General features: G+C 45.9%; 1 protein-coding gene and 1 pseudogene across 9 annotated transcripts in view; both read right to left on the reverse strand.

Annotated features, from left to right (window-relative positions):
* VSTM4 (V-set and transmembrane domain containing 4) overlaps positions 1-23,611 on the reverse strand; it is a 163,326-nt gene that overhangs the window by 90,543 nt on the left and 49,172 nt on the right. For all 9 annotated transcript variants that reach the window (XR_014827514.1, XM_084996636.1, XM_084996635.1 and 6 more), the window contains 2 exons: positions 9,366-9,472; positions 7,919-7,980 (listed from right to left, as the gene is read on the reverse strand). Coding sequence is in view for 8 of the 9 variants with exons in the window: in XM_084996636.1 (XP_084852762.1) it covers positions 7,919-7,980; positions 9,366-9,472 (169 nt within the window). In the remaining variant the exon portion in view is untranslated. The remainder of the gene's footprint in view (positions 1-7,918; positions 7,981-9,365; positions 9,473-23,611) is intronic.
* On the reverse strand, positions 19,345-20,191 carry LOC146396939 (NADH dehydrogenase [ubiquinone] 1 beta subcomplex subunit 8, mitochondrial pseudogene; annotated as a pseudogene).

Here is a 23,611-nt window from a genome sequence, read left to right on the forward strand (position 1 = left end):
GATCCAAATGAATCAGTGATACAGCCAGCAGGAGAAACACAGTTCCCAGGCGGTCAATTTCAAAGTCTCCTGCTTCCTGAAGACGCAAAGCCACGCTTCCCTCCTAGAAGAGACAGAGGCAGCAGAGGGGCCTCGGCATGGACCTTATGGCCGGTTGGAATGTGATGGCCCTTCGTCAGGGCTAACAGTCCTCAAGAGAGGACGTTCCCACTGCCACCTCAGGGAGGTCTGATCGCGCCTCCCTGGCGATGGCATCCCAGTTATGAAAGGCCTGCTCGCCCCAGATTGAAGGAAGCCCATGAAACAAAATGACTTCTGTTTTCCCCACTCTCATCCCTTCCGAAGGCTCGGCATCTATTCTTCCCTCCAGTCGACATCCATAACTCCCTGTGACGATAATGGGATGTGCATGTGTACCGAGGGGGGCATAGAATTTTTATCTCTGTACAAATGGTACTAGCATGGTGCAGGCAAAGTTTTTGTTTTTTTCCCAAGGCTTTAACTTGGGGCGATATATTGTACATTTGGTTGTGAGTTTTTTCCTTCTTTTTAATTTTAAATCGAGATTATGAACATATTTTATGCAGGTTAATATATCCTTTTCATGTAAAATTTAACTGAAACCAGTGCTAGCACATTTAACGACAACAAGAGAAATTCTCCAGCTTATTATAAACATCCTTCAAGAAACCTGAAATGTGTGTCCTCTGGAAATAATTTTGCTGGGATTTGGGTTATTATTAAAATCCTCTCAGAAGTCTATCACTGGTGTCTAATGTGCTGCAAAGCCCTTTTTTGCTACTGATCAGAGAAAAACTCTTTTTGGTCTCGGAAGTACATTCTTGATAGTGAAAACTGAGCCTGAAGTGGGGGCGTCTTTCCTGAAACCAGGCAAACACTGAACAGGGCTGGAACCTCATTCCTGGACTGACCACAGGGTGAACAACCCATTCCTAAGACCGGTTCCCTTTAACTATGATGGAATGAAGCTTGTCCCTGTTTTGAGTACTCTGATCTTTCAGATTCCATGAGAGGAGGCAGGTTTACTGTAGACTTTATTTATTTATCTTTTTCTTTTTAGAGCTGCACCTGCGGCATATGGAACTTCTCAGGCTTGGGGGCAAATGGAGCTGCAGCTGCCACCTAACCATAGCCACAGCAATACCGGATCTGAGCCCATCTGCAACCTACACTGCAGCTTGAGACAATGCTGAATCCTTAACCCACTAATGGAGGCTGGGATCAAACCCACATCCTTATGGAGACTACGTCAGGTCTTTAACCCACTGAGTCACAATGGGAACTCCTAGATTTTAACTCAAGGGACTCTCAGGCAAGTGGGTCTTGGCCGTCCATTCCCTGCACGTCAGACTGTGAGGGGCCCTAGGAGATCACAGACAGGGCTACACTCAGCTGAGACTGGGAGGAGCTGTCCAGAAGGTTTCCTGGAATGCCGAGAGTTACAATACCTTTTAGAAGCAGATTCTCATGCTTAATTCTCTCTTTATTGATAAAGAAAAAAACACCTACTATTCTCCCAAGTGGGCTGAACTGTCTTACAAAAACATAAGTGCAGATCTCTTGGGAGGTGGTAGGTGACGACTCTATCCTCCCAGCCATGACCCATCCAGAGCTGGTTGCTGAGTTTATTAAGTTATTCAGAACTGCACTTCTAAAGCTTTAGTGTTCACCAAATTCATCTGGGATCTTGTTGAATTGCAGATGCTAATTCAGTAGGTCTAGAGTGGAGCTTAAGCTTCTACTTTTCCAACAAGCTCCCAGGCGATGCCCAGGCTACTGGTCCATGGACTTCACTTTGGGTGGTGAGGATTCAAAGTTCCAATCTCAGCTCTCTGCTCTCAATTGTGCATTCACTCCACACACAGAGTGCAGATTCCAGGTCCCCTGCCAGGGACACAGAGACGGGCATGCTGTTGATGACTTTAAAACTAGCGCTAATCAAAATTCAAAATGTCTGGGCATCAAGGGACACAAGCAACAGAGTGCAAAGGCACCCTACAGAATAAGTGAAAAGATTTGCAAATTATGTATCTGAAAGAGATTAATATCCAGAATATACAAAAAACTTCTACAAACACAACAAAAACAATCCAATTTTAAAATGGGGGAAAGACTTGAATAAACATTTCTCCAAAGAAGACATACAAATGGCCAACAGGAACATGAAAAGATGCTCAACATCACTAATCTTCATGGAAATGCAAATCAAAACTACAATGAGATACCATTTCACACTCATCAGTATGGTTCCTATCCAAAAAAAAAAAAAAAAAGAAAAATGGAAAAAAAGTGTTGGCAAGGCTTTAGAAAAACTGGAACTCTTGTACGTTATTGATGGGAAAATAAAATGGTATCATCACTATGGAAAATAGTACGGCAGTTCCTCAAAAAACTAAAAACAGAGCTGTCACATGATCACAAAAATTCCACCTCTGGGTACATATCCAAAAGAACTGAAGACAGGACTCAGAGATTCGTACATCCATGTTCACAACAGCATTATTTATAACAGCTAACGTGTGAAAGCAACTCAAGTGTCCATCAACAGATGAATGGATAAACAGATATTGTGTGTGTGTGTGTATACACACGTTATACATATATATACACATATATGAACATCATTCAGCCTTAAAAAGAAAGGAAATTCTGGCCCACACTGCAGCATGAAGGATCCTTGACAACACTATGCTAAGAGAAATGTCAGTTGCAAAACGATAAATACCATAGGATTCCATTTATGTGAGATATCTACAGTAGTCAAATTTATAGACAAAGCAGAAGGATGGTTTTCAGGGGCTGGAGAAGAGTGCAGAGCTATTATTTAACAAACGGACTCTTGAAAGTTAAAAAGAATTCTGGTGATTGCTCAACAACGTGAATGTACTTAACATTACTGAACTGTGTACTTAGAAATGGTTAAGATGGTAAATTTTATGTTACATGTATTTTAACACAAATTTAAAAAAATGGTTCGATGTCTGCAATATCTAAGCTATCTACAAAGTACAGCCTTTGCAGTATAAGAAATGGAGAGGTCACTTTGTAAAAAGAAACCATATGGCTCTAGTGGAGGAGAAAGTCAACTCAGGAGCATAAACATGATTTCAACATGAGCGGGAAGTGCTAAGATACAGGAGAGGCCAGGTGTTGTAGGAGCGAAGAGAGGCTCCTCCAGATGGATGGGGAGATGGGGAGGTGGTGAGTGTGAGAGGCAGTGGTGGGTGTGAGTAGGAGGAAAAAGACGTGCCCAGACACACTGAGAAGTAACAGACAGGCTTCTGTCATAGTGGACAGGGTTGGGGAGAAGAAGGCACCGAGATTCTGGGTGGCAGGGCTGTCCCAGGGGATGAGTTCTGCGTGTGCCGTGGTAAGTGTGGGGTGCACATGGAGTCGCCATGGGAGTGTGTCGTAAACAGAGGAACCAGGCTGGAATGGACCTGTGGACCCAGGTTAGAGAACCAGTGTGTTGCACAGATAGCTGCTGCACCTGTACGAGTGCTGAAGAAGACCTCAGAGATGCCAACACTCTGGAGAGGTGAAGAAGGAAAAGCCAGCCTAACCACCAGTGGAGGGGTGACAGCCAGGAGAGAAAGCAGTCAGCTGAGGTGATGGCAGGAGAACCACATGTACCTCCAGGGAAAAGGGCATCGACGCATCAAGGGGTCAAAAGTAACAGAGTCGCTGAAAAATGCCATGAGAGCTCGCAGTGGGAGGTCACTGATACACAGAGGCACAAGGTTGATTCCTGGGAGAATCCAGATTTGTGGAGAGGTGGGGCTGAAGAGGCAGGTGGCCTCAAAAAGATGGTGGTGAGTGAGCCATATCTTGGAGGCGAATGGCAGCTCTGCAGAGGATGAGCGGGGGCAGCGAGAGCAGGACAGCCTGCCTCTGCCAACAATAAGAGGCCCTGGACCACAAGGGGCACCAGGGTGGAGCAAGAGACAGGATGGCAGCCAGCCGTCGCAGGAAGCCGGCCTTCATCCTGGAAGCAAGAGGGAGCCACGAGAATTCGTTAAGCAGGAAAACAGCATGGTTGGAGTTGTGTTTTAGAAAAATCCCTAGGCAGCAATGTGGGAGATGGATCCGCAGGAGAGACAGGATACAAGAGACCCACTGGGAAACTTGAGGTAATTAAACCCCTGATGTTCCTGATTTTCCTGTGTCTCCAGTCTTTTGCTCACAAGAGATCACTTCCTTCTTAGAGAACGGGGATGGCCTGACCTTTCCGGGTACCAAGTGCCACATACAAGTGACTTGATTACAGAGAGGGCCTCTCGGGGAGGTGGCTGTGACTCTGAGGCAGAAGGAGTGTGTGAATGTTCGTGGAGCCCATGGGACTGCATCCCTGTCTGCTGGTTGGACTGGAGATGCTGCCCAATGTCCCCCACCCCCCATCCCCAGCTCAGGTTCCTGTGGCTACTCTCCTTTAAACACCAAGGTCTCAACTCCACATCACAGACACTGTTTTCCTCTGCTCTGTTTCTAAATCAATAAGTGATGAAATGCAGCAAACAAAAAGAAATCAAATGCACTTCTGGTTTTCTCTGTTTCTTCTGAAACAAGGAAGCAATGACAGCTTTTCCAGGAAGCATATGAATTTGCTCAGTAGGTTTGGGGAGCCCTAAACTAGGGGCAGGAAATGGGGATCCCCAGAATGCTTCAGGGGGTTCTTCGAGCCAGTGCTCATTCTCCACCCCCAATCTGAAGGAAAACGACACATTTTAAGTTTTGTGAAAGTGTGTCCTGACCTGCTAAAGATGAAGAACCACTGATCGGCTGGAATAATGACTCACTGTCAATGTTCAAGGTTGTTAGACGAAGAGACCACATTGTCCATCAGAAAGAGCCTTGGTGATAACACATGGCCTCAGATGTGATGAGCTATTTTCGAGAGCAGGTTGTTGTCTTTGGTCGTTTTGTTAAAACAGGGGACAGCAGTTTGGATATTTTGATTATCAAAAGCCTAAAATGTCTTTCTCACCTCTTTCTGCTTTTTGAGTCCTATTACTTTTTAAAAACCTTCCAACCACTGTTAGTCTCTGGTATATTTACTCTTACAAAACGCCACGCTTTGGAAACATAAGATTCCCACTTGGTAATGCTTTGAGGGTGAAAACACAAGGACCCAGCCTTGTCATTTTGGCCCAGAGGGTCTGCTGGAAGTTGGCGTACGCAGTTGAGATGGAGACAGAGCCCACAAAGCACCTAGCAGAGGGGCTGGCATACAGTGGGTGCTCAATAAATGCAGGTTCTCCTTTCCTGCCAATGAGTCAGTGAGGCAGCAGGCAGTTTGCTTTCTTGGGCCCTCTGGAAAGAGGGCCTGGGGTGTTGGAGGACTCTGTCTCCCTATGTCCCCTCCAGAAAGCACTGCTTTATGGATTTTGTGGGCACATGCAGCAATTACAGAGTTAAATATCTAAACTGGTACCAGGCCCCACAGAAAAGATGTTTCCAAATTATTTTCTAAATTACCCACCAAGGCCTGTGTGAGTCAACAAGTAACTTTAGTTTCAGCTGCCATCAAGGCTTATTGATCTGAGAGATAAATATCGACCAAATTGAGACTGAGGTCAATGCTGGCCTCCTGGGAAAGTAAATCTTAATCTTAACCAAAACCTGCAGACGCTGGGCCTCATATTTTTGACTCTAAACTGCTTGTCAGACAGAGTTCCATTCAAACGCAGCTCTTTTTTTTTTTTTTTTTTTTTAATTGCACATGTTATAGGTGCAAATTGGTCTCCAAAGTGATTTGTTTCTGGAAAACTTGGTATAAAACATTTTAAGTCTTTCCAAATCCTAAATGATCAAAAGATAATTGGTATTAAGAGCTATCACTGGGGATGTTTCCATAAAACAGAGTCCATTTTGAACCACATACAGCTGCCCCGACTTACTCTTTGTGAAAATTAAGAATTTCCTGTGTTGAATCTCCATCCAGAGGAGCATGCCAGCTCAAACAAACACACAAGCAAAAAGTCAACAACAAAAATGTGTGATAAGAATCCTTTGTCTGGAGTTCCCTTTGTGGCTCAGTGGTTAACAACTAGGATCCATAAGGATGCAGGTTTGATCCCTGGCCTCGCTCAACAGGTTAAGGATCTGGCGTTGCTGTGAGCTGTGCCATACAGCAGGACCTCATTGCTCATCCATTCCAATTGCAATAGTTAGAATAGATTTGCCAGTTTCTCTACCTCTCTCTCTCTCCCTTTCTCTCTCGCATATTCACACAAACACATAGCTGCTAACAAAATTAGCAACAAAGTAAGTGACAATATGGTTACAAACTTTGAAAAATTAAATATCCATGCAGCCATGCTAATATAAAGACATTAGTGAATAAACTGATGAGGGAAGAGGTCCAGCTGTTCCTTACAGAAGAATTTCAAGTAGTAAATGCACAAAGATTGAGGAAAACAGAAATTCACTGTAGTAATAACTGCTGCAAGCAATATCCACTGATGAACGCTAAGGTGAGTGGACAAAAGTTCAAGGGAAAACAGGATATTTGCACAGGCTTGATATATCTCCCCTGACATACCTATTAATTACTATCATGGTTTTCACATATGTTCACAAACTCTTTGACACCCCTCCCTTCAGGAGGTCCAGTTTCATTCTCCTCCCCTGAGGGTGGGCTGGACTTAGTGACTGGCTTCTAACAAATAGAATATGAAGAGGGAAAAATAGGGACTTTATACTGAAGAAGCCCAACAGACCTGCCCTCACCCAGCGGTCAAGATCAACATCACCAGTAATAAGACACAGTGACAACACATCTCCTCTATATGACATGATGGGAAAGGCATACGTATCACCTCTGTGTTGCTCTTCCCCCAAGTCTACAACCTCTTAATCATCAGAAAACCTCAGAGGAACCCAAATCAAGAGATAGTCTAGGAGTTCCCATTGTGGCTCAGCAGGTTACAAATCTGATTAGTATCCATGAGAATGTAGGTTCAATCCCTGGCCTCACTCAGTGGGTTAAGGATCCAGCGTTGCCGTGAGCTGCCATGTGGGTCACAGATGCAGCTCAGATCTGGCATTGCTGTGGCTGTGGCATAGGCCAGCAAGTTGAAGCTCTGATTCATCCCCTAGCCTTGGAACTCCATATGCTGCAGGTGCAGCCCTAAAAAAGCAAAACGAGAGATTCTTAAAAAAAAAAAAAAAAAAAAAAAAAAAAAGCTACTACTCTTTACAGGTGTCAAGGCCATGGAGAGAAGACAGACTGGGGCACTGGCACCAATTGGAGGAGGCTAAGAACACCAGGAAATGCAGTGTGATGTCCTGGATGAGATCCTGGACCAGAAAAAGAACATTCATGGAAAAACTGCTGAAAGCTGGTCAAAGTCTGCAGTGCAGTTAATGGCAATGCACTGACGGTAATTTCTTTGTTTTGACAAATACACCACAGCTATGTAAGATGTGAGCAGTAGGAGGAGCTGGGTGAAGGGTAGAGAAGAACTCTCTGTACCGTACCGTTAACTCTTCCATACATCTAATATTATCTCAGAATTAAAAGACTAACATATTTTCCAGGAAGGTTCTTCAACAATCTCTTCAGAGAGGTTATTAAGGCAAATTTATACAAGATGATCAACTTTCTACTGTATACATCCTGAATGTGTGTGTGGGGGGGGGGTGTGCGGGGGTGTTTCTTCTGTTCGAAAAGGAGCATTGATAAGGAAAAGGAATTCCATTTGGATTTTTTAAAAGCCCCTCTGGGAACTAAGCATGGAGAAAAGCTGCCTCAGAAGCTGACCCAAGAAGAGAGAACGGCTTTGCTTGGGGACAAAACACCAGGAACTTGGAGCATGGTTTGAGTCATTAACGGAATTCCTCAGACAAGACTGTGTTTAGGCCTTGAGGGGACAGCACACGGGATGTGGTTACTCACCAGGGCGACTTTCCTTTGTGGCTTCAGCAGCTTTGGTTTATGGAACGTGGCGGCGATGGGCGCTGTGGAAGGACATGCAGGGTTTAATTCGCACTCCCTCCCTGGACCCTTAAGGCCCACACTGCATGAGCACCACAGACACGGAGACCCGTGGGCCCCTTCCTGCCCTCGTGGAAGAACTTTAGTTTCTGATCCAGGTAACAGCTGGTCTGGTGCCCTGGGGGGGAGAGTGACCCTCTCCTGGCCTATGGGAGCATCATTCTCTCCCCTCGCAAAGTCAACGAAACAACTGCGTAAAACACTGCCAGCTACAAAGAGGTCAGATGTGCAGGTGAGAAGCAGGGGCCCTAGCTAAAGGATGGGACCTTCCTGGGGCCTCATCCTAGTTGCATGCTAACACTGACAGCAGTGACCTCTGACCCTCACTGCTGTGAGGGCATCGGGGGGCGGGGGGTGGTTTCATGGTCCCCGTTTAACAGAGGAGAAAACGGAGGCTCTTCCTCCAATGTCCTGTAACTCACTAATATTTAGATGGTTTGGGATTTGAACACAATGCCAGGCTCTACGGTGGGGCTGGGTGTAATTTTCATCTTTTATAAGGTAGGGCACTGGCTTCTGTGACAAAATGAAATTTTAAATAAAGCAGGATGCTTCCTGGCCCAGAGCAGGGTCCACGTGCTTCCCTCCCCAGGTCCACTTATGTCATGCCTCCCAGGACACCCATGCCTTCCAGCCCCTCTGTCCACGCAGTATATGTTCAGTCTGGGCACCTCTGCCTTTCACCCCAGGGCTCAAAGGGGCTGCCTAGGGGACACCGTGGGAAGCCCCAGTGGAGGGATAAAATCATCTTGTCTTGTTATTAGATTATTCACCTGGGCCGCCCCTGTATTTCCCACTATATATTAAATTCTCTGATGTATGAACATCCTAAATTGGCCAGTTTTTTCAGGAACTATCTACAGACAATTTCAGTTCTTGCCTCTGGAGAGGCTCATCTTCCTCACTTATATTGCTCTAAGTCATAACTGGAGTCAAGGAGTAACCCTCATTTTATCCCCAGCAAAAAACAAAATGAATTCCATACCTGCTTTTTATCTTTAGGAAAATCAGAGAGCCCTCCTTCCCTTGAACGAGCCAAAAGGATGCTGACCCCCTTTGCCCCACCCTTCCATGAGCTAGGTGCCTGTGGAATAGTCATAGAGGTTGACCCCCCGCCCCAAGCCACCTGCTAAAGCCATGTGTGGCCAATGGCACCATCCTCAGGCCCTCAGGGACAGGACTCAGTCATGACCAGAATCCAGGCGGGGTTCTCCAGGCCATATAACCACGGATGTCACGTCCTCTATTTGCCTCCTCCTCTGTCCTGATGGCACATCAAACCCCAGGCCCGCTTCAGGTCCACATCAAACCCCAGTCACCCGTGGGTGACTACTGGCTAGCTTCCTACCTTTGGCAGGAACCGCAGGAGGAACATCAGCTTTCTCCTTCCGCCTCTTACCCTTCTTGGGCTGCAGTGGGGCCAAGCTGGTCACGCTGGTGACGGTCTCCCCTGAGCTGCAGAAGAAAAAGTCAGGTGAAGGGCAAAGGCAGGTTTGTTCTGGGGAAAGGGAAAGGAAGCAGTAGTTTCTGAGTGCCCCCTGCACACCTGTGTGTAAGGTAGGGTTCTCTTCTAGCTGGACGGAATCACTTTGTTATCTCCAGAGATGAACCCGTGGCTAAGCTCAGAACAATGATATGAGCTAGTGAGGGATTTGTAATGTGCCGTGAGAAGTTCCAAAATCTCTGGAGAGACCCAGATCTAGCCTGCCTACATTGCTTAAACATGTAGGAGTTCCCGTCGTGGCGCAGTGGTTAACGAATCCAACTAGGAACCATGAGGTTGCGGGTTCGGTCCCTGCCCTTGCTCAGTGGGTTGATGATCCGGCGTTGCCGTGAGCTGTGGTGTAGGTTGCAGACGTGGCTCGGATCCGGCGTTGCTGTGGCTCTGGCGTAGGCCGGTGGCTACAGCTCCGATTCAGCCCCTAGCCTGGGAACCTCCATATGCTGCAGGAGCGGCCCAAGAAATAGCAACAACAACAAAAGACAAAACAAACAAACAAACAAACAAACAAAAAACAAAACATGTAGATATGGGTGGTTCACACCTGGTTAGTGGGTTTACACAGACTGGCATGGCTACCTCACCAGTAGGGTATGAGCTGTCACTAAAAACTTCTCCTTGAGCGCCCCTAAAGCCAAGGTGCCTACACATCCTTGTGGTTTACAGTCCAGAGACAGAGCAGCCCCTGTGCAAGTGAGAAAGGACCCTGGAGAGCTTCACTCAGGAGTCCTTGGGGTCCCCTGTGATTGTTCTCCTCCTGCTGTATCTCCACCCTTAAGGTAAAGGCTGAGTTGACCATCAGCAGCGTTGCGGGGTCTTCAGTTATCTAGGCGGTTAGCTATGTAATCACCGTGGTATCAGATCCTTTCTATGTGTTATCCATTATAACCCAAAGTGACGGGGTTGAAAAGCCTTATATTACAGGTAAGAAAACCAAGATTCAAAGATGCCAAGCAACTTGTTCTAAGTGATATTGTTCATAAGCAGCCAACATGAAAGCTGCAAAGCCAGACCAGATGGATATGAAACCTGTCGGGTGGAGTCCACACACTTTCTTAAATGGCCATCAGTCTTATTTCAAAGGTGTCCTATTGGCTCCAGCAACCAAGAGAAAGGCCTTTTTTAGAAGCTCTTGTCCTCAGGCACACATTCTAGCCAGACAGGTACCATTACCAAGAGAGTCTCTCTCCTTAATCCACAAAGAATTTCTGGAAATCCATAAGAATATGACCTAGTGATAAAAATGAATGGACATGGTAAACAGTTTTCACCTAAGAGGAAAGGCTTGTGCCTAGGAAGACATGCTAACTTCCTCGTGCAAGAGGAATCCCAGTTAAAGTGGACTGCACTTTCTTTCCTCCCATATCAGAATGGCTGCAATCAAACTTAAGGCCAAGCACTCTTTGGGCAAGGGTGTGGGGAATCAGACCCTCAGAAGTGGTGCTGGTACAGGCATAAACCCTTCCTGATGGAGAATAAGCTGGCAATCAGGATAACAGGGCCGTCGGAATGACAGAGGCAAATACTCTGTAACCTGGTAGCTTCACTTCTGGGAATTTATTCTGTGGATATCCTTGCCCAGGTATAAGATGAGTCATCATAGTGCCATTGGTAGCAGCAATAGATTAGAAACAACCCAACTGTCCATCCGCAGGGCATTGGTGAAGGAAATTATGGTGAATCCACACATGGGGTCTTGTGTAGCTATAATGAGGAATGAAGATGCTATTTAGAATGTGTAAATGACAAGGTCCTACTGGACAGCACAAGGAACTATGCCCAATCTCCTGAGATAGACTATGATGGAAAAGAATATAAAAAAGAATGTATAGATGTATAACTGAGGTACTTGGCTGTACGGCAGAAATGGGCACGACACTGTAAACCAAATTATACTTCAACTAAAAAAAGAAGCTATTTATATAAGGATAAGGCAAGACATATTGTTAACTGCAAAAGCTATGTCAGACAATGTTAAAATGTGTCCTTTTGTATAACAATATGAGGAAATAATTTATATTGTTTATGGACACTGCACAAAGAAACTTAGAAATATTCACAAGAATTTAACAATAGTGGTTCTTGGAGTTCCTGCTGTGGCTCAACAGGATCAGCAGCATCTTTGGAGCACTGGGACACAGGTTCAATCCCTGGCCTGACACAGTGGTTAAGGACCTGGTGTTGCTGTAGCTGTGACTACTGGCCCGGGAACTCCATATGTCATGGAGTGGCCAAAAATTAAAAAAAAAAGAAAGAAATATAGTGGTTTTTTAGAATGGGGGTGCTGAGGAATGAAACAGATGGGAGATTGGACAGGGAGAATTATCACTGTGTGCATATATATGTTTTAATTATTTAACTTTTTATTTTACTCATTAAGCCATGTGATTATATAGTCTTTGAAAAACAGTAAATTAAACACAAATTTCTACATACACACATATATACATATATATACAATGAAAGAAAACAGACTATTCTAGTATAGTCTTAGAGTTTTAAAAATAAACAAAGACTGAGTCACACATTGTGGGAAAATTTCCAAGAATACAGTTCACACTGAGAGTCCCCAAAGATAGCTTATTTTTATTGGGAACAGAAACTCTAACTGGCCATAGCTTTGGAGTATGGGACCAATTGAGTAAATTCACAAATCGCCAAAGGGAATGGGTGTTTACAAAACTCCTTCCACGAAGAGAATACAAGGGATCAGAAACCCTCAGGATTTGTTTAAATGCACAACCACACATACAGCTTAATTTCATAGCTTTTTAAATTCTCGAAATGTTTATCTTTTTCTTTCCATTATAAACGAATGCATGTTCATGTTTTAAAATGGTAATTATAAGCATATAAAAGAAAATAAGTCTATTGTAACCAAAACACAACCTCCACAAATATTTTCAGTCTTCTTCCTCTTCCTTGTTTTAGTTTTTAAATTGATCTTATTTTTTAGAGCAGTTCTGTGTTTACAAGTCAAAACAAAAACAAAAAAACTGAGCAGGAGACACAGAGATTTTCTATAGACCCCAGCCCACCCCTCATTACAAGCATCCCCCACCAGAGGGGTCCATTTGTTACAACTGGTGAAACTACCCTGACACAGGCTCATCCATCACCCAAAGTCTACAGTTTATTTTAGGCTTCACTTTGATGCTGTACATTCTATGGATTTGAACACATATATACCACATCCACTACTGCAGTATCATCTGGAAAGGTTTCCGTGCCCTAAAATTCCTCCGTGCTCCATCCACTCATCCCTCCCACCCTCACCTCTACCAACAACTGACCCGTTTACATCTCCATAATTTTGCCTTGTCCAGAAAACCATATACAGTTCAAACCATCCAGTATGTAGCCTTTTAAGATTGGCTTCATTCACTTAGAAATATACATTTAAGTTTTCTCCATGTCTTTTTATGGGTTGATAGCTCATTTCTTTTTCTTTTTTTTTTTTAGGGCCACACCCACGGCATATAGAGGTTCCCAGAGTAGGGGTCGAATCAGAGCTATAGCTGCCAGCCTATGCCACAGCCACAGCAACATCATATCTGAACTGCATCATGCAGGATCCTTAACCCACTGAGTGAGGCCAGAGATCAAACCTGCGTTCCCATGGATGCTAATCAGATTCATTTCCCCTGAGCCACAACGGGAACCCTGCTCGTTTCTTTTTAATGTTGAATAATATTTCATTGTCGGCATGTCCCAGAGTTTCTTTTTCCATTCACCACCTGAAGGACCTCTTGGTTGTTCTCAAGTTTGGGAGATTCTGAATAAAGCTGCTATAAACATCCATGTTCAGGGTTTGTGTGGATGTAAGTTTCAATTCTTCCTTGGTTCCTATATTGTTGTTTTAAAAATAATATTATATTACAATATTACATCCTCATTTTTACTTATAGTTTCCATATTGTGACATCTTCCTACTAGTCCAGTAAGAAGATACATCACAGTCGATTTAGCCATTCCCTGACATCTAAACATTTAATTTGTTTCCCAGTTGGATATATAAATAATATTGCTGTAAATATATTTGTGCATAATGGCTTTCCACACTTAGACTTTTGTCTCTGATTTGGATTCCTAGATTGGAAATACTAGTTCACAGAGGATCATTTTAAAGGCTGTTCGATACCACCGTCAAAAGTATTTCTGACAAGTTAGTATTACTTTGTAACCACTCAGTCAATTTATGTTTTCCTCTTTGTTAACACCAGGTTTATCAGTTTTAAAAACGTCTCATTTAATGAAGAAACATTTGATCTCTCCTTTTACTTGCATCTCTCTGCTGGCTAGTAAGGGAGGACATTTCCCGTCTTTGTCTAATTGAGTTTATTTAGGAGCGATGCATGAACATCTTCTGCCGTTATTTATTGGAATCATAAGTTTTTCTTACGGATTTGTATGCACCTTTTACATCAATCTGACATGTTTATTGCAAACATTTCCCCCTTTTTGAATTTTTGCTTTTTGTTAAGTGCGTGGTAATTTGTTTTTTGCTAACATCACCTGATATCTTCTTTTTGTCTGTTGCCTCTGCATTTGGATTGTCCTCCCCAGCTCACACCCTGCGAAATCAAACAATATTCCCCCTTCCTCGTCTCTTTTCTCGGGCTTCATTTTTTAGCTCTTTAATAGAAAATGAAAATTTTTAGACATCATAAAATTATATCATTATGCCCAAGGCTTTTAGTAAGGCTGAAAAAGATCTGCTTTGTTATCACCGTTCTCCTGGAAAACAGTAAAACTGCACTAAGCTAAATGTAGTCCTAATTCATACCTCAATAATAAGCTCTCATATTCAGTGAGTCACTGCAAGGACACACGATAGAGGATTTTTCTCCCAGAATCTTACACCTCCCATTGAGCCAGCAGGGCCAGTAGGAATTTTTGATTGAGAAAGTCCACTTTATGATTCACTGACAAGAAAAGTTATTCTATAACTTGGGCTGGAACAGGGGCTGTATTTTGTCCCTGACACAAGGGCATGGGCATTGCTGGAGCCAGTCAAACCAAGAAAGGGAGAAAACAGGCTGGAAACTCCGTTTAAATTAGAGAGCTGTGTGATTGAAGAGAAGTGGTGTTTGTGGTGGACAGGGCTGTTTTTCTGGCTCCAACAAGGGTGGGGCAGGAGGTGCATGTGTGGGGCCCTTGTTGTGACATGCACAAGGTTCCGGCCTGGCCACCTGTCATAGGATTCTCTGTCCCACAAAGACTGGGCACATCTGTTTCGTGGCACATGGTGACTGGATCTAGCAAAGGGGCACGGACGGGCAGAAGCCCTGCTAAGTCTGGTTCCACCGAGACTAGTGATGCAGGGCAAGTCACTCATTCGCTGGCCTCATCTTCCAACCTGTAAAATGGGGAGATGTGCCCTTGCTATCTAACTCACAGAGTCGTTCTTAGGGTCAGATGAGAGAGCTCAGCCTAAATTAGAGGAGGCATGAAATAGCGAAGCAGCACGGATCCTAATCTCCAGTGTGTGGGGGCGTTTCATGGTGCTATTTAGGAAGAATAGCAATCCACTTGGGTATCTCTTGGTGCCGTGTTTCAGTCCTGAGGGAAAGCACAAACTTCAACTTAAACCTTGATTGGATAGCACAGTGCCCTGCAAGCAGTGGAGCAAGACAGAGCAGGCAAGCAGGGCAGAGGGAGAGGCTGCACCCCGAGCAATGGACAGCCACCCCAGGACACTAGGCAAGGCAGGCAACCTGGATTTTGCCAGGCATTGAACAAACTGGGAGTAATCATATCTCACAACAGCTAAAGTTCATGAGAGTTATGTCTGTCTATGCCACACAAGGGCTGTGAAAGGTACTTCATACCGGTAATTCTGACCCTCCCAGAGGGGAAAATGAAGCCTCAGAGAGGTCCAGGCAGGAGACCTAGGGTCTGATCCATGTGAACCTGCTTCCTTGACCCTGAAGCAAGACCCTAGGCCAGCCCAAACAACAGAGAACAAGTGAATAGGGCAGGAAGGTCAATCAAGCCACATCCATAGAGGCTGCTCTGGGCTTAGACCAGCTCCCTAAAGAGAAGGTACCAGAAGGCGATATCAGTAATCCATTGCATTTCCAGTCTTCACTAAATCTATTATTATTTACTGTTACAGCTGCTCAAAGCCCTGCCCTGGTGGAAGGAAGAGGGGCCAGCCTGAATGTCGGGATCCTGGAGGCAGGAGCAGCGGCTAGTGCCCAAGACCAAGGGCCATCCTGCCCAAGATTGAGCAGAAAAGGAGAACACATTCCTGTCCTTAGAACTATCTGAAATAAATCATATCAGCTGCCAAAATGGGGATGGGTGCGGGTGGGCCAGCCACACAGAAATTCTGTGCCTCTATGGCTAAGTGTTTGGGAGGAGGAAAAAAAAAAAAAATGAAACAGCATAAACTGAGCCGATCTCACCAAGGAACATAATTAAAAGGAAGAACCACAGACCCCTGCACATCCTGCTTTCATAACTAAATGCGAGCTCAAAGCACCCTCATACTGACTTCCTTAGCACCTGTGCATAGGAGTTCTCACCCTTCCATCAAATACTGGCCTCTCACTGGGATACACCAGGGAAGCAGCTAACCATTCTCACTGCGGGGCGTTCAGATACTCAAACTTCATTCCCCTGGACCCCTAGTGCTTCCTGGGTCCAGGACAATGTTTGTGCCTCCACATAGGAACTCTGAACTGAACCTCCCTGGGGTCAGTTTAACCCCATTTCCTGCTGAATGAGCAGGTGCTCCTTGTCGTGGTACAAAACCCGTCTGTCATATGCTGCAGGGGAATTCCGTGTGGCCTGGACTGGGATGGCTGGGATGCCATGTGTGGCCTGTCAGGCAAAAGATCCCAACCCAGAAAGCCCTCTGCAAGATGGGCTGAGGAAGGTGCACCAACCTGGTCCTGCCAGCATCCTTCTGGGTCTGCTTCCCAGAGCCCTCTCCTCCCAAGCCCTTCTTACCCCGCAATCTTTGAAAGTCGGTGCTTCCGCTGATCTGTTTGACCTTCAGAAATGTCCACCTGCTTCCTTTCCTCCTGCCTGCATACCTCAGTTCTGACCATGCAAACCCATATGGACCCCCGAGGGCCTCCTTGGTTCCTTCCCAAACAGTAGCAGGCTCCCTTGCTAAGATTTCCTGCAGCACACTCGTCACCCCAGAACCTCATACCTTGCTGGTCTCAACAACTGCGGTCTCACTGTCATTTACACAGGTCCCCCCCTTCCCCTTCCCAAAAGTCAGCTGCCACTGATAAAGGCCAAGGACTAATGTCAAAAGGGTGAATTTCCTGACATCTCATGCTAGGCTTCTGAAAGTGCTCCATGGGTTCCCCTTGCCGCTGGAATACACAAGGTCAATTGGTGGCATGTGCCAGGAGCTGTAGAGAAGTTGCAGAATTTCACTTTCAAGGTAGATGAGTGGTGCCTCCCTTGAAATGACTTTTTCATAAATGATTAAGCCATGTCAAGCACTAGAACTCTGTCTGGTATGTATCGAGCCCTGAATGGGTGTCACCTATTATCTCATCAGCATTATTATCATCATATTATGGAATCTGCTCTCAGACTCCTCGATAGGGAGCCAGACAGACACAGCAGAGTCCTCAGAAATCTGCACCAGAGTAAGTGCACCTAGAAGAGACCTGCAGACCCTTAGCAGGTCCTGATGCACCATTTTCTGCAGCTTCCATCCCATGTGTGACCTCTGTGCATGCATATTTGTGAAGAGCATCAGGATAAAAGCTGTTTCTCGGGAGTTCCCGTCATGGTGCAGTGGTTAACAAATCCGACTAGGAACCACGAGGTTTCGGGTTCGGTCCCTGCCCTTGCTCAGTGGGTTAACAATCCCGCGTTGCTGTGAGCTGTGGTGTAGGTTGCAGACGTGGCTCGGATCCTGCGTTGCTGTGGCTCTGGCGTAGGCCAGGGGCTACAGCTCCGATTCGACCCCTAGCCTGGGGACCTCCATATGCCATGGGAGTGGCCCAAAGAAATAGCAAAAAAAAAAGACAAAAAAAAAAAAAAAAAAAAAAAAAAAAAAGCTGTTCCTCTGTGACATGGTTGCCAAGGCCTTCCCATGACCTTTTGTCATAAATCATTTACATCATCCAAGAGGTTCTGCTGGGCCTCACTGTGAAAGCTCTTCCTTTGCAGTACAGCCAGTTTCACAACCTGCAGAGGCTTTGGCCAGGCAGGTGGTTTAGTTTGTTAAGTTTATAATCTCCGAAGGCCAGCTGGTAAAATCGGGAGATGCTTCCTTAACATTTAGTGGTTCATGCAGCGTCAGTCTTGAGTCATAAAGATCACATGACGGCAAGGAGAGGTCACTGGGGTTACCTGCCCAGCATCCCCTCCCCTTCCCTCCCCTCCCCCCAGGACGGAAGGCATATGTTTGGGTGGGATTGACCCCATCCCCTGCTCAGCACGATCTTATCCTTTGGTCATAGTGCTTGATTCAGGTGCTCTCATAACAGTGGGGTACAGTTGTATTTGCTGGTTAGGAAGAAAGATGACTCTTTCATGAGGCCAGGGTGAATACATCTGCCGCCACCTTTCCCTTCCTGAGGGGAGCCAGCCTGGCCCAATGACACGCCAATGCCCGGAAGCAGCACTGCCCAGAGAAGGGCTGGGAAGAGAAGCCACTGCCCTAAGGACCAGGTGGTCCCCAGATAGAGCCTTCTCGAGGCCCACCCGCTGCAGCATCTGTGGTCAGGTGAACCAGCCAAGTCCCTTCCTGGGTAAGACCATCTGAGCTGGTGTTTCTGTCACCAGGAACCAAAAGGTCCATAAATAGTACAGAGGGCCGGCCATTCATCTAAGAGTTGGCAGTTTTATTCATGTCCTTAGTCTGGGGAGATTAATTTGTACCATGGAGGGTTTTTATGAGGATTAGAAATAAATCCCAAAAAGTGCTCAGCCGCACAGGTACGTGGGCACCCCATGGGTAATTATGAGGAATTAGCCCACAGCCGTTATTATCTCATTGAATCCTCACAAAGGTAGTTTATGCCCATTTTGCGGGGAGTGAAACATTCCCAGAGAAGCTGAGTGACCAGTTGAACATCACCAAGCCACTGGGTGGCATGGCTTGAATTGACACCAAATCTGGGTGGAATCTTCTTCATGTTATGTCTGGACAAACAACCAGGCCCCATGGCACAGACCCATCCTCCTCACGCCTGCCTCTGACTGGGGCTCCAGAAGAAGGAAGCTGAGCCTGAGCCTGGGGTGGGGAGGGGATAAGCCAGCACAGCCATGATGTCAGGGATGCAGAGGGAGGCCAGGAGACACACATCCGAGTCCTCTGCCCCTGCCCTCACTGCCCTGCTTGCTCAGCTGAATGTGGACAGAGGAGACACCCACAGATCAATGCCTATGACCACAGCCCACTGGACTTTTCAAAGCCGAGGAATGCATGTCGGCTGCAGCATCCCCAGTACCAGTAGCCATACCCTTCCCGCTTCTACTTCCACTGCTCTGACTCTTCTGCAGCATGTACTCCTTGCTCACTTGTGTGAATGCCAATGCCAAAGCTCTCACAATCAGATCCGGGCTTCTGAGCACGGCTGGGCAGCTGCGTGAGCCCTGGAGCTAGGTGGCCTGGGCTGGCATCCCTCGCCATTCCTTCTCTCACTGGCCAGGAGGCCTCGCCATCATCCATACTCTTTTTGCATTGGTTTCTCATCTGTAGGATGGGGATAATCACAGACCCCACTCATAGGGTTGTTGGTGAGGCTGAAAGAAGATGGTGCACCTCCCATGTTTAGTGTGTGCTAATAACAGTGCAGCTCAGCTTCATTCTTTTTTTTTTTTTTTTTTTTTTTTTAACCACAGCACTATGTTTTATTAGGGATTTCACTAAGGTTAAATCTCTAGGATGGAGGGAGTCAGTTAGGAGGTACAAAGCCCACAAAGCCTCCTTAGATCTCATAGTGAACCACTAGCCCAGGTTCTTTGGTGGGATGGAAGCCTCGTTCTAGGTACAGATCATTGTAAGGATACTGCTTTGGCTCCATGGGGTAAGTCTCCCCTACTCAAAACATGAACAGCATGAAGGGCACGAAGCCAAAGAAGTGCTTACACATGAAATTCCAAGAAACAGGAGCCGGGGATGTATACACACAGTTCCTGATATACATGTCTAGGTCCCAGAGCATTGGTTCACCCCAGTTCAACCACAGGTCTGGGTGGTCCCAGTCATACCAGGATGCCTCTCCTGCTGTGAGCAGTCAAGGATCTTCAGGTAGTCACCATACCCCAGGCCATCATCTGGGTAGGGCCCATAGTCTTCTACCTGCATATTATGCTTCTTAGCAGCAGCAACCCATTCTTCTGGGGTCTTGGAATTGGGTCCTGGGAGCATGTCCCTGGTAATATGGGAGGCTGTATGTGCATCCAATGGCACCGTGTTCCGGGCTGCCCTTTGCAGCCATTGGACTCCCAGGACCCCCGCCCTGCGCCCCTCGATCTTCACGTTCTTTTTAGCTTCATTCTTGTTATTCGCATGATGAGCTTCATTCTTGTTATTAGTATGGTGACTGCCATCCCCTGGCATCTGGTCCTGCCACCATCTCCAACCTCTCCTGTCTGCTGCTCTGCCCTGAATCTCTAGGGCTGCTCACTCCCATGGACTAAATCTCTTCACTGGCTGTGCCTCTCTCTCCCCCACTTTCGTGTGCTGCCTCCCCACACGTTTTTTCCTGGAATTCTCTAACTCATCCTTCAACACAGCCCAGATGACACCCCCAGGAAGCCTCCTGTAGCACCCACAGACCTGGACAGGGTTAGGAGAGCCTCCTCTGGGTGCCTGTGACAGCTCCGTGGGCATCCCAGGGGTGCTGCTGCGGTTTTGTTTCTCTGGGTCTCCCACTAGATGCAGACCTCAAGTCACGGGCGGTGCATTGTATTATCCTGGCTCTATGGGACTTACAAACTGTCCTAAACAGGAGAATAGACTTGTGGTTGCCAAGAGGGAAGGGGAGGGAGTGGGAGGGACTGGGAGCTTGGGGTAAATAGATGCAGAATGTTGCCTTCCGGATGGATTAGCAATGGGATCCTGCTGTGTAGCACTGGGAACTCTGTCTAGTCAATTATGATGGAGCATGATAATGTGAGAAAAAAGAATGTATACATGTATGTGTACCTGGGTCACCATGCTGTTCAGTAGAAAAAAAAAATATATATATATATAAAGAAATTTAAAAAATAAAAATAAAAAAAAGAAGAATTCCTCCTAAGTACTGACTGAATAATAATAGAGCCATTTGCATGGAGCTCACCCCTTACCTGCTGGAAGCACTTTATACAGACTAACTCATGAAATCTTCCCAACACGCTATGTGCTAGGGCTATTATTGCCCTCATTTTATCAGAGATGTTGAAAAATTAGCTAACAGCACACAGCAATCAGTGGCAGGGCCCACGTATTAACTGAAGCAGCCTGGCCGCCGAACTTTAACCATCACAGCAGATTGCCTTTCACCGAAGGAGAAGGGTTTGGCAACACTGCTCCTATTCAATATTATACAATGAAGAAAATAGTTACATATCTAAATGTGGAGCACATATCTGCATATCCTCTTTGCAACTGAATCTCTGCCTTCAGTCTAAGATCCTAAACAAATCACTTATTGATTCACTTATTCAATCATGGGGCTGTGTTTAAAGTTTTTCGATGGTTTAGAAAAAGACTGAAAAATGTTTTAACTCTCACAAACCACAGTAAAGCTGTGCCTGTAATTTACCCAACATATAAATAGTCTGTGCCCCTGACTGCTTATCCTTGAGAAAGTGTATCCCCCCAGAAAACATGAAGAAAGCTCAGAAAACTTCAGAAAACTTCAGCCATAACTGCTATCAGCACAGGGACTAGAATGTCCACTTTAATATCTTCAATTTGCAAATACTTCATTATCTCAAACCCATGAGAAGAGGTCAAGCAAAAGGTCAGGACATGTACTGGCTGAGAATTGCCTTTTTGGTGCCTCCTCTTGACAATCTTCTTGAACTTGAAGAAAGGCACTTAAGTGTCCTTGAAGAGGTGGCATTGTAGGGAACACGTTACAACTCTATGAAATGGGTGGCATTTCATTAAAAATCTGACTTCCCAGGACTTTTGGGGACGGTTTCATAGTTACCAGTTGAGCTGCTCTCAGGGCAGTGTTTCCCAGAGGAGGGCACATTTAAACCCCGGCAGAACCTGAGATGCTCACTGGGGCTCAGCTTTCTGCTCTGGGAGAAAGCACTTTGCCACGGGGAGGAAGAGTCCACTAACCCTCAAAGGTCAAGGCCACCTCTCCCAAGAGACAGCAACCTCTGACTTCAGGGAGGACACACACTAAAGATGAGACTTGTTTTCCTTCTGTCTGAACTTCTCTCAACAAGTCATGAAATCCCCTGGAGTCTCCGGGTTCTGCCCCAGGCACTCAGCGAGGCCCCTCTCACAGTGACCGCAGCCTCAGTGCCAGCATGTGGCCACTTCCCAAGGGTCCCTCCTCTGCCTGAGGGTTTGCGCTCCTGGCACCCTGCCCTGGTCCTGTACTCTCTGCTCATTCTCCCCCAGGAGGAAGTGGTCAGAGGACAGAGAGGGACATTTGTCCCAACCATGGCTTGAGACTCCAGGGCCCCAGCTGTCCACTGGTAGCACCAACAATGAAGCTGGGATCTGGGAGCCCCCTGGCACAACAGGGATGGGAACAAAAATGCCTGGGCTGCAGGGACACAGCACAATTCAAGTCAAAGCCTGTTAAAATGGCAAGGATTGACCAGGTCACAAGTGAGGCCCCATAGCAGGGATTGGGCTGCACCAAGTCAAATAAGCATGAGGTTTAATCAGAAAGATGAATGCAAGTCAGGAGAGTGCCCACTGCAGGACCCTGGGGTGCAGTGGAGCAGAGGCAGGCTTTCCAGAGACAGGTCTGTGGGCTGCCCCAACAGGAGACAGGCCCACGGGGAGAACTCAACTCAGGGACCCCACCGGCCTCACGGACAGCCTCAGTGGGTGGAGAGGACGGCATTTAAGTGGGGCTCTGCAGTCACCCTTGACCCCTGGTAAGCATCCAGGCTTCGGTGACATCCTCGCTGTACTTCCATCCTCAGCACCAGCTCAGAATAGGTGCAACTGAAGGAGAAGGCCAGGGAAGGGAAGGAAGTGCAGTCCAAACCCCCAGGCCACTTGCTATGATGTAGATCACAGTGTGCCAGTCCTGAGAGGCAGTGGCAGGCTGGCCCCTCCACAGCCTCCGACCACCCCAGCCATAACCTTCCCCCATGTCTGAGATACAATCCTTGGAGCCTTTGGGGGGCACATACTTTAAAAAAAGAAATAAGCAGCTTTACTGAGACACAATTTACTCCCCATTAAATTCACTGATCGTAAGTGTACAATTCAATACTTTTTTTATAGAGTTGCGCAACCATCACCACAATATAGTTTTAAGACATTTTTATCATCCCCGCCAAAGTTCCCTCTTACCTATTTGGTTGATCCTTATTCCCATCCTCAGTCCTATGCAACTACAAATCTACTTTTTGTCTCTATAAATGCACTTTTTCTGGACAATTCAAAGATGTAGAATCATACAATATGTAATTTTTTACATCTGGGTTGTTTGACTTGGCATAATGTTTTTGAGCTTCACTCATGTTGTAGCATAGATCAGCAGTTTATTACTTTTTATTATCAAATCTTATTTCAATGAATGAATTACTAAATTTTGTTTATACATGCACCGGTTGATAGATATATTTAGATTGTTTCCAGCTCTGGTTATTATGAATAAAGCAGTTAGGAAAAGCTGCATGCATGTATTTGTGTGAACACACGTTTTCATTTCTCCTGAGTAGATTCCTACCAGTGAAATTTCTGGGTCATAGGTTAAGTTTATGTTAATGTTTTAAGAAATCGTCAAACTGTTTTTCCAAAGTGGCTGCACCATTTGACACCCCCACCAGCAATGTACAGGGCTGCAGTTTCACCACATCCTGACCAACATGTGACACTTTTTCATTACAGCCATTGTAGTGTGTAATGGCATCACCTTTTGATTTAATTCGCACTTCTCTAATGACTAACTATATTGAAAGTATTTTTATTTATTTAT

The sequence above is a fragment of the Sus scrofa genome, chromosome 14 (genome assembly GCF_054392235.1).
Source record: "Sus scrofa isolate SSC_HxYL_T2T_F1_AM1 chromosome 14, Sscrofa_HxYL_maternal_Yorkshire_Landrace_v2.0, whole genome shotgun sequence".
Classification (NCBI taxonomy): Eukaryota; Metazoa; Chordata; class Mammalia; order Artiodactyla; family Suidae; genus Sus; species Sus scrofa.